We start from the raw sequence: 11,789 nt of genomic DNA, 5'->3' as shown, positions 1-11,789 counted from the left end.
GTAAGTTAATTTTAATGTATGACGCTTACGACTATCTTAGCACTAAGAGAGCTTCGAAAATCTAGGCTCAGGTGTATAAACACGCAATGTTATAGGAATAGTGTTTGGGTAAAGTGAAACAAATTGTAGCAAAATTAAAAAACATTCAATTTCATGTTGTAACATTCAGGTCACATACACCGTCACACATGCAGTTTACATATAGGTCAGAAAATAATCCTGACAAGTAAACAAAACAAATAACAACTATGTCAATGAAAAACCACGACGGGGAATATATGCATCGAATCTTCTCGATTCTCATTAACATAATCCCAAGACAGTTACATCAGTGCTTCAGCGAGCAAACATTTACCTCAGTATATATGCTGGTGGTTTTAGTGGGATTGTTTCTACAGGCGTTGAACATGTTGATCCACCTTGAAAGATGCCAATATATCGTACAAGTTTAGTTGAATAAAGAACCTACCCTTGAAGATCCGGGTTAGAATTGGTCTTCACCAACCCATGCTTGTCGAAGGAGGCAACTAACGGGATCGTGTGGTCCGACTCGCTGACACACGCAATTGTATCCCAATTGCTTAGATCGATGCTCATGCTGTTGATCATTGGATTGTCCGGTCCAGATTCGATTATTTACAGAGTCACTGAGTGAGTGAGTATATTTTCTACGTCGCTTTAAGCAATATTCCAACAATATCACGGCGGGGTCACCAGAATTGTAATGATGTGGAGAATCGAACCCGGGTCTTCGGCGTGACAAGCCAACGCTTTAACCACTAGGCTACCCCACCGCCCCAGAGTGAGAATTGACCCATTTCAATAGAAGAGTGAATTCTCTTAAATGCATTCACATATGGCAAAATATGGTAATTATGTGAAATCAGAGTGACTCATTCATTTAGTTAAACATCCACAACGTGTTGGCTTTTTGTCTGCTTATCTGCTGTTATGCGCACTGGTAGACGATGAGTCCAAGACACGTGACCCAAATGCCAGGTTCAGATTGGCTGAAGCCCCTCGCAGCTGCAGGTGTCTCTGAAACAGAGCGCGTGAGGAATGTCACATCGAGGTTACTATTTGTCAATAATATTTTACCCAAGAAGATGACTCCCCACACTTACTGCATCAGGTGATAAGATTACTAGGTCCTATGGCCCCGCAAACGGCTCTAACCGTCAGTGAGTGAGTTTAGTTTTACGCCACTTTTAACATTACTCCAGCAATATCACGGTGGGGGCACCTGGAATGGGCTTCACATATTGTACCCATGTGGGGAATCGAACCCGGGTCTTCTGTGTCATGAGCGAACGATTTAACCACTAGGCTACCCTATCCTACCGCCCATGTTTTAGAAAGGGGTCAGATGTAACATATGTTATAACTGGCATCACAGGTTCTCTTTAGAGTGACGGAATTTAGTTTTACGCCGCTTCTAGCAGTATTCCAGCAACGTCAGCAGAAATGGGCTTCACACATTGTACCCATATGGGGAATCGAACCGGGTCTTCGCGTGATGGGCGAACGCTTAAACACTAGGCTACATTCTCTTTATATTACAGATTCTAGTACTGGCTTGGGTTGGGTCCATGATGAATTCGAAACCACATTCTCATAGGATTCTTCTGACATACCTAGCATCACGATCAATCAAGATTGCAATTAGCGTATTCTGTTAGCGACAAGGGACGCAACTGCTGAGAATAGCCTGACGTGAACCCAGCCACAAGATAATTACAAACGACCGTGCTGTAGACCTGTAAGTATGTGAGTATCATCACCTGTGCTTGATGTTATAAAAGCTTTCTCGTCAGTACTGGAGTCTCCAGTGAGGTTTGTGGTCGCTTCTGTAACTAGAAAGTGTTTGTACTCGTAAAAACAGATGTCTCCCCTATCCCCCAATTCAACGTTGATTCCTTCAATTTCAAAATCTCTAAGTATGAAAAAACATATTATTGATAGTATGTTATTATGTTTGTAAAGTCTTCACTGAATTTTTTATATTCAATTGAACTTAATTGCTTATCAACAAATCAACAACTCCACAGTTATACTTTACGAAACATTCAGAATTCTAAATGATTCTATTTCGAAATGCATGAATGAATCTGTTGTTTTTCAGTCACAGAGTTGTCTCTAGTCAATAAAAAAATCAACAAATGCTGAAATCAAAATATAATTTTATCACATTCAGTTACGGATGTAACTTATCACTGGAATCTAATCAAGAACAAGATAGGTGATATCATGGAAACTGTAGTAGCATGGAACAACACCAGATCTTCGGTATGTTGTATCTCTCTCATAAATATGATCAATAAGTGAAACAGAAAAAAACAGTTCAAACCCCCAAAATGCACATCTACATGATATGGAGAGGCAGTATAGCAACTTTGGTGAAGATGGGTCAAATAGTTTCAGAATCATGCTGCGGAAACGAACTTTACCCTTCAAAATGACAAAGTCCAACTTGTTGCCATGAAAACAGAATTTTTTTGAAAAAACCCCTCAAACCCCCACATCTACATAATATGGAGAGGCAGTATACCAAATTTGGTGAAGATTGTTCAAGTATTTTTAGAGTTATGTTCCGGAAACAATGGGAACGCCGACGCCGACTGAAACTCAACCAAAAACAATATATCTCCCGATTCTTCGGGGGAGACATAATTACTAACATGTAATAAAGATTTAACATTCATCTTGTGAAGTTAGTAGCTAGAAAATCACCTCACCGTGTTCTGCCGTTGAAGGCGTATCTAGACCGACTGCAGTGCTGGGGTCGCGGGGGGGCGTCGTCGTGTCTGAAATAGTTATACAGAGTTATTTCGGTAGTAGATACAGTTCTCTTGTTCATTTCTTGATTACCACTGATTAACACACCTAAAACAACATTATCTGTAAACTTTTAATACTATGATTTGCATCTTCTATACAAGTATTTGAAATGAAAAAAGCTAAACCTTTAGAAGCATACTGTTGTTTGTAACAGCACAGGACATGCTTGGTAACAGTGTCGAAATTACTAAAATAATCTAAAATAATCAGAATTATGATCATGTCCATGGTAACGCTGAAATCTCTTTGCTCTATCCTAACTTTTCATAGCAATCCGACCAAACACAGTAACATCCTCCCTTGTCAACCAACTAAATAATAATACAATACATATTTAAGTCCCAAATCTAATTAAGCTATCTCCACGTATGTCAAAAGCGGGTCAACTCCAATAGGAATGTAATGTAGGAAAGGTTTCATAGGAAAGGTTACCTAGGCCAGGTTATTGCTACCCTATGGCTAAAAGGGAACTACAAACTTCATTTACTATCACTTTTAATAGTAATAACTCTGAAAACATATTTGAGATTTATGCTCCAGAGAAGCAACAAATGGCTACAAATATTTCAGGAATTTGGTTCTTGTATCGGAATCCCATCAAATGGCGAAAAAACAAGTTTCTGGTATGAAGCCGTAGATACAAATATTAAGGATCCCCAAAAGAAACACTATGGCAACACCTCGACCAGCTTATATGTCTGCGTAAGGCCTGTTCTCTGAATTGATACCATACTGTAAGGGTGTTTGAAAACTTTTGTTGAAGTCTTGTAAGGGTTTAATGATTGGCAGTTAAAAATCGCTCTCAGTTCTTTTCCTAACTTAATATCACTCCAAGGTGATTAATTTGGTGGTTTTGATGAAATCTTTTTCATGATATTGTCAAATGCACAGATCCAAAAGTTTCCTTTCCCACTCATTGCAGCGGTCACTCTACTTAAATAGGCTTTTGCAGAGACACCAACACCAACACACACACACACACACACACACACACACACACACACACAAACACACACACACACACACACACACACACACCACCCCTCTTGACGGAAAAGTCTGATTCACTCTCTCTCCTATTTCAATATGGGCCGCTTCCTCGGCGCGTCAAGGGCTCCGGGGGACTGGTAGGAAATGAAACGCATTTTCTCTTCCGTCTGCCTTCTTAAACAGGACTTAAAACCTTCTGTACGTTTAAGGGCACAACACACGTGTTTAAGGCTTACACAATGTAAATGCTTTCAGTATAGGAATTCACGTTGCCGTACAAATGATAATTATGAACATTATGTAATTGTTACATGATATTCCAGCTTGCACTTGTTAGATTAAATATCACAGTGTGAGTGAGTGAGTGAGTTTAGTTTTACGCCACTCTCAGCAATATTCCAGCAATATGGCGTCGGTCTGTAAATAGTCGAGTCTGGACCAGACAATCCAGTGATCAACAGCATGAGCATCGATCTGCGCAATTGGGAACCGATTTTTTTATCACTTTATTTCTTTTTGAAAGGTACAGGGTATTACATGATTATAGACGCAATCAAGTGAATAGTTTGAGATACATGTTCATATAATATAGTAGTGTATATGATATATTTTCATTTGTACATTGGCGAACATCGAATGAAAAGAAACATTAAGTATTTTCTTTAATGTTAAGGGGATTTCACATGGCAACCAAGGATTGATGAGTAGTTCAAATTTATCATATGAAGAGGTTATGACATGAAGATAAAAAAGACCAAAAACTCGTGTATTGGCATCCTGAGTATGCTGCACATTTATTTCCCTGATATAAGGTACTGTATGTAGATGGCGCTTTAGTCCGTTATGGTAGGGATAGATTTTAAATATCTGTTTGCATAGATGAATTGATTTGTGGACATTAAAATTAGATTTAAGACGTCGTTTCTTCTTTTTTCATATAAAAAATATGTGTTTTACGTTCAATTCTAATTGTGTGCCAGTTTCAATGTCTATCCAATCTGTTAATTGCTTCCACAACGTTTTAATATGTTTGCACTCATATAACATATGAATAATGGTGTCTGATTCCTTATCACAGAAAGAACACAATGAATGTGATATAATATTATAGTTCAATAGGTCTTTATTTGTTGTCAGAATTCTCTGGATAATTTTAATTTGTAGCCATCTAAGTTGTGTATTAAGCAGGAGTGCGTATTCTAAAGGGTTTGTCTTTACGTTGTATTCAGTTGTAAACTCATCAAACTTTTAAAAAACATCGTCACTCTTGAGTAAACCATCGATGAATTTAACATTTGCTTTTAAATAGTGTCTATATATTATAGATTTCTTAGCAGTAGTTATATTGTCATTTGCCCATATAAATTGTTTTGGTGTATATGCCATATCGTGTCCTTGTAGTGATTGTAATTTTGCCCATGCTTCATAGAAATCACGCCAAAAAGGATTGGGTATTTTGGGAAGAATAAAATTGCGCAGATAGTTATTTCCCATCTCGGTTGGAAACAAAGTTTCTGTTTGAATGTTAATATCTATGAGTGTTTTTATTTTTGTATGGATTGTATATGTTCTTCTTAACCAAGAGATCTTTTGAGACTGTATTGTTTCCAAAATGAGGCGTACATTAAGTCTACCATTTTCATATGTCTGTTTTACAGTAGTACGTTTTTTTATCAGGTTTATCCTTCCTCACAAACCTAAAACATCTTTTTTGTAGATCATTTATTATATTCATTTTTTGATTAGGAAGCATGGTGAAAAGATGGTTTAGGGAAGGTAAAATTAAACTCTTGAGGACTGTTATTCTGCCGAATGGTGTCATGTGCCGTCGGGACCACATTGTCATTGTTTGGGTTAAGATCTTTAATTTATCTTTATAGTTTCGTTCAGCCATTTCTGCCTTGTCGTTTTGGAAGGTAATTCCAAGTAAAGTAAATGGTCTTTGCGACCAGTCTAAGTTCATGGATTTACCGTATTGTGTACTAGATAAGTAACATATGTTATATTTGGGATTCCATGGCATTGTGTATTTCATACTAGATAAGTGTTTAGAACCTATCCATATTATTTTTGTTTTTGCTATGTTTATTTTGAGTCAAGAAAAGGAAGCATATTTTTTAAGTATATCAATTGTTGCCTGAAAGACCTTTTCTGATCCACCAAGTATTATTGTTGTGTCATCTGCAAATTTGTATTTTCCCTTAACATGTGAGCTAGAATTTCTGCACATATAAAAATAAGTAAGGCGAACGTGGATCACCCTGTCTACATCCTTTTGTTGAGTTAAAGAAGTCTGAGGAGAAACCGTTAACAAGAATGCTTGATTTGATATCGTTATAGAAACTCTTTACCCATTTTGTAATTGAAGGTTCAAAGTTAAAAAATTCTAAACATGTCTCGATAAATTTCCATTCAACAGAGTCGAAAGCTTTTTAAAATCAATGAGTATCAAAATGCCTGGTATATTCAAAAGTTCAATGTAGTCCATTATATCGGATACTAGTCTGGTGCAATCACCATTATATCTACGCTTCATAAATCCTTTTTGATCTTCGCTTATGATATTTGGAAGGACTTTTTTAATTCGAGAGGCGATTACTGCCGATGCTATGTTGTAAGATATATTCAAAAGGGAGATAGGTCGATAGTTTTTAATGTATTCTCGGGCTTTATCTTTGTTTGGTATAGATGACTGGTGGAGACATCTCCCTGTAAATAGGCTTGGTTTAGTGAGTTGATAAGGAAAATATGGATATTGTTGGAATATTGTTGAGTGCGAACTTCAAGTTAAACAAGCAACAAACAACCATCTATTACCATAAGAGGAAGGATAATTGCCGATGATCAGTTTTTAATGACTGACTCGCTTTTAGCAATATTCCAGCAATATCACGGCGGGGGACACCAGAAAGTTTTTAATAAAAGCAAGACTGCACATTCTACAAGTCTATGGAGGTTTCCCACGTACCTGTTGGTTCCTGCACAGTGACCCAACCTGAAGCAATGGCGCCATGGTCCTCGTTGTAAATGCATGAGTACAGACCACTATTCTCTGGTGTGAAGATTATGGATAACGTTGTATTCCGTTGCCCATAAAAGACGCTATCATTTCGATCATTTAATATACATTTTGATGGAAATCGGCAGGTGGTCCTCGTTCCATTGTTTGGGGGTTGCACTATTCTTATCTTGTCATCTGGTTGAAATCCTTTGTTCAAGGAGCAGTCTATCCGCATCAAGTATGGTGATAGTCGTGTCGTATTGAGTTCCCAAACTTCACCTGTAGAGTGAAACAATAGCTATTCATAACGTGTGATGTATATAATAGAACACTATCTTGGTCTACTCGAATCACTGAGATATAAGGTATTGACCGTTCACAGGATACTTAGGGACCGTTCATAATTTATGGCTGGTATGTGTGTGTGTGTGTGTGTGTGTGTGTGTGTGTGTGTGTGTGTGTGTGTGTGTGTGTGTGTGTGTGTGTGTGTGTGTGTGTGTGTGTGTGTGTGTGTGCACGCACGCGCGCATGCGAGCTGATGATTTTATGGCGGAGCATATACAATATAAATGCCCCCCCCCAAAAAAAACCCCAAACCCACAACAACTTTAAGTACAAAGTAAGTGGCCACTTCATTTACAATATCACCAGTGTGCAAACATATTTGAAGACAATCCCCCCCCAACCTCCTCTAAAACTTTCAACAATGTACCGAAATGGCCTACCGGTGGTCTAAGGCCCCGCAATTCGTCCTACAGAGGAGCCGCCTAATCCTCCCTTGTGAGCCTCGGTCATGTAACGTAGTTTTTGCCACTGAGGTGCGGTGGGGTAGCCTAGCGGTTAAAGCGTTCACTTGTCTCGCCGCAGATCTGGGTTCGTCTCCCCACATGGGTACAATGTGTGAATCCCATATCTGATGCACCTTACCATGGAATAATGCTCAAAGCGGCATAAAACAATTCACTCACCCATTTATGTCACAGAGGTGAACGAGCTTACTAGTAAAAGAGAATCGGTAGATTTATTGGTCTAATATTTACGTATCCGGCACTAATTCAGCAACAGGACGGCGGTCTGTAAATAAGCGAGTCCCAACAAGCCGATGGTCGATGTTTTGAGCAACGATGTGTCTGTGAGTGTGTGGTTTGCGCAGGTGGTTTGAGAAACTAAGAATGGTTTGTGAGTTCTGCTTTTGAAACTATCCCCACGCCCTTGTGTAATCTGTGGCCTTGCACCCAATGATCTATTAATGACATTTGATAGTGTCGTAATACAGGCAATATTCGTGACGAATTTATCGTTCCCGTCTGGCTATTTCATCATGTGCAGTGCGACATCTTAACAGAACCGTCATACACAGGCCCTCGTGTCTTTGTGAGGATTAATTATTTAAAATATTTTGTTTTTGAGATGACCCCCGACTCAAAATGCTTCACAGTACAATACACCGTGACAAGGCCGGACACTTCGGTGCACCCCACCCGACTGCTTTGCCGATCGCTATGCTACCATCGCAAGCAATCAAATAAAACTGAATGGAAACATAATCATGGATGATTGGCCTATCGAGCACCACTCATGACACCTACCAATTCTTTATTGGTATTTCTGCAAGTCGATTGAAACCCGATTTTGACTCTCAACTAAACGATCTTGACACAAATGGATGACGATATATCCGCACGAAACGGGGGTGTGGTCGTAGCATGCCCTCTGGTTGGTCAACGCTGCTAAATATATTCACATTATTTATAAATTCTCGGGAATTTTTACTTTCATCGACTGCTTGACTTGGAAGAAATGTAAGATTTTTTTTCCAGCAATGGCTTCTCAAAAGAAAGCATCATTTGTAAATGTCTCCTTAACAAACATCAACCAACCAGAGGGAAATCGCACGGTGCCCGTAGACAATGTGAACACAAATGTCCTAGCCCGCGGTCACCCACGATGCCTAAAATAATCGCATGGAAAACCGTTGACTACTTTATCGTACGGCGCCCGTGGCAAATGTTATCCAGATCTTACTAAATTTATTTTAATTTGGAAACTAGTCTGAATAATGAGAACACGAAGCTCAGCTTCAATTGTGCTCAAATCCGGGGTAGAATAGGTCTTCAGCAACCCATGTGCTTGCCATAAAAAGCGACTATCTTGTCGTAAGAGGCGACTAACGGGATCGGGTGGTCAGTTTCGCTGACTTGGTTGACACATGTCATCGGTTCCCAATTGCGCAGATCGATGCTCATGCTGTTGATCACTGGATTGTCTGGTCCAGACTCGATTATCTACAGACCGCCGCCATATAGCTGGAATATTGCTGAGTGCGGCGTAAAACTAAACTCACTCACTCACTCACTCAATTGTGCTCAAAGTCCATAGAGCAAATCAAGGAACACAATTAAAACATCGCTAAAGAAAGACGGAACATATAAACTGAGTCCCAATACTACTTGCTAACGTTTCCATGAACCAAATGTTCCTACATTTACAAAAGTAACACGTTTTTATGCCATAAGTTTATGTCACGGATAAGTGTTTAATATAAATGATAAGTATTGTTATCACCTACAAAAAGAAATCCTAAAATAGATATTGAGAAAAAAGAATAAGAGTAAGTGAGTGAGTATGGTTTTACGCCGCTTTTGGCAATATTCCAGCAATATCACGGGGGATACCAGGAATGGGCTTCACACAATGTACCCATGTGGGGAATCGAACCTGAATCTTCGGCGTGACGAGCGGACGCTTTAACCACTAGGCTACCCTACCGCCCAAAAAGAATGAGAATAACTTTCAATGAAACCGTGACATAAAATAGTGAGAATCGCTGTGAGAATCGGCAGAGAGGGCCAGTTCATGTAGGAAATGCACGACCTGCACAGATAAAAGTCACGCTGACATTTTAAACCAAGGACAGTCACAAAAGATCTAATCACAACACAATACCTGTAGGGTTGAAACACATGTCACGCTGACACGACCTGCACAGATAAAAGTCACGCTGACATTTTAAACCAAGGACAATCACAAAAGATCTAATGCCAACACAATACCTGTAGGGTTGAAACACATGTCACGCTGACACGACCCGCACAGATAAAAGTCACGCTGACATTTTAAACCAAGGACAATCACAAAAGATCTAATCCCAACACAATACCTGTACGGTTGAAACACATGTCACGCTGACACGCAATGTGTGTCAGGGGCGTAGCTACCATTATAATAAAAAGCCGGGCTTACACATGTATAAAACATAAAATAAATATATGTATATAAATAGTAAATAAATAAATAAATCATCGTCACCCCAACCCCATCCAGTAGATTCACTGAACCAGCACTGAGCTGTTTGTTTTCAGTTTGAAATTGTTTCACTTACCTGCGACCACGCGCAGGCCGACAGTCATCAACATTATCAACGTGACAGTCCTTGGGCCCATCCATCCCGACATGGCCCGCCCTAGAGCGTGGTTCGTGCGCTCTCCAGGTCTCGCTAGGTGGAGGAGAGATCCGATCTACACGTCCATCACAAGGGGAAAGACACGGGCTATATGTGACATACAACCAGGTCTTGGCTGCTATACAGGGGACCCCGACACTTGCTTAGTTTCTTTAGAAACAGGTGACCCCGACACTTGCCTAGTTTCTTTAGAAACTGTCTATGGAACGAAACATTACGCTGTTCACAGCTGAATAATATATATATATGATTTAGCGCTATAAATAGCTGGGAAAATACACGTCATGCACGTTGAACTGGGTTATAATAGGTCGTACATCCTGAATACACGCGTGTCGTAGCACTATATTATTCAAGCACTTAGGCGAAATTTGAATAATCGATTCTTGAAAGATAGTGAGTGAGTGAGTTATTATTTAACGTCACATCGGCAATATTGCAGCCATATCGTGACGAGAACATTTGACTTGAAAGATAGTGGTTCCGCAGATCAAAACTGCGACTGGTTTGTGAGTTCTGCTCTTCAAACGAACCCTATTCTCATCCTACACCCAACACAGATGTTCATGATGTTGATCCCTGGTTTGGTTGGTTCAGACTGGATTAAATACAGACCGCCGCTATATAGCTGTAATATTGCTGAGTGTGGCGTTTAGCAACAAAAAGAAAAGAAAAGAAAAAAGAAAGAAACACACAACAACAACCAATAACGAACAAAAGTATAACCAATCAAGGATTATATCGTAAACAGCTAGGTTACACATTGCAGCCGTCCAATTCTTCTTGATCGGAAGTGGTGACTTGCATGGACTAGTGAACTCAGTTCCGACCGGAATCTCACAAGGGGCGTTTTACACCACAATGGACCTAGATTAATGTGCTGAACGAGATCCAGGGTTGTTTACTTAGCAACTGGTCTATTTTAACGTAGGGAATCCCAATACTGCGCAATGGCGATCTATATTTAACACGACGTCAGTGAGGACGGGAAGACAAACCCGCCCATCCCAGCCCCAGATGTATATGACGTGGTCTGTAAAAATATCGAAAGGCGAAAACATGAAATTTATATGTTTAGCGTGTTGAATACAACGTTGTCAAGTTATATGATGCGGCCTGCGATTGTGACAATCCAGTGATGACATAATGAGCATCAGAGAGGGAGACTGGATACGATCGCATCCTTGAACTCTGCCCAAGACTAACGTTGAATGCAACGTTTCAATGGTGTCAGATATGCATCGCGACAAATTATACCGCCCCAAACCAAGCCAGGATTTACCTTTCTTTCGTGTTGTATCAAAGTGCAAACACTCCAACTGAATGCACCTGGTGACGATAGGAATTCTATTCAAGTAACAGAGCGCGAATGCAAATATGTGGTTTTGAACGGTATGAATGCACGTTGTGATGTCACCGGTCGCCAATGTCATCACCCTGAACGACATGCTTGGTTCGTTCTATCATTCAGACGTGAAATAAGAAACATATTTCTTT

At 39.7% G+C, this 11,789-nt stretch overlaps 1 protein-coding gene across 4 annotated transcripts in view; it reads right to left on the bottom strand.

Moving 5' to 3' along the window:
* Positions 1-694: 694 nt before the first annotated feature.
* Positions 695-11,789, bottom strand: part of LOC124267591 — a 26,239-nt gene continuing 15,144 nt past the window's right edge. The window contains exons 1-5 of one of the 4 annotated variants that reach the window (XM_046702548.1): positions 10,212-10,649; positions 6,797-7,108; positions 2,736-2,804; positions 1,782-1,847; positions 696-1,038 (exon numbers count right to left, since the gene is read on the bottom strand). In XM_046702548.1, coding sequence (XP_046558504.1) covers positions 950-1,038; positions 1,782-1,847; positions 2,736-2,804; positions 6,797-7,108; positions 10,212-10,284 — 609 coding nt within the window. In that variant the 5' untranslated portion in view covers positions 10,285-10,649 and the 3' untranslated portion in view covers positions 696-949. Of the gene's footprint in view, positions 1,039-1,781; positions 1,854-2,735; positions 2,805-6,796; positions 7,109-10,211; positions 10,651-11,789 lie in introns of those variants that run through there. The other 3 variants (XM_046702546.1, XM_046702547.1, XM_046702549.1) reach the window with 3 other exon arrangements.

The sequence above is a fragment of the Haliotis rubra genome, unplaced genomic scaffold, assembly GCF_003918875.1.
Source record: "Haliotis rubra isolate DU_JTF1 unplaced genomic scaffold, ASM391887v1 Scf1320, whole genome shotgun sequence".
Lineage (NCBI taxonomy): Eukaryota > Metazoa > Mollusca > Gastropoda > Lepetellida > Haliotidae > Haliotis > Haliotis rubra.
The sequence above is the reverse complement of the archived record's forward strand: the minus strand, read 5'-3'. Positions and strand labels throughout refer to the sequence as shown.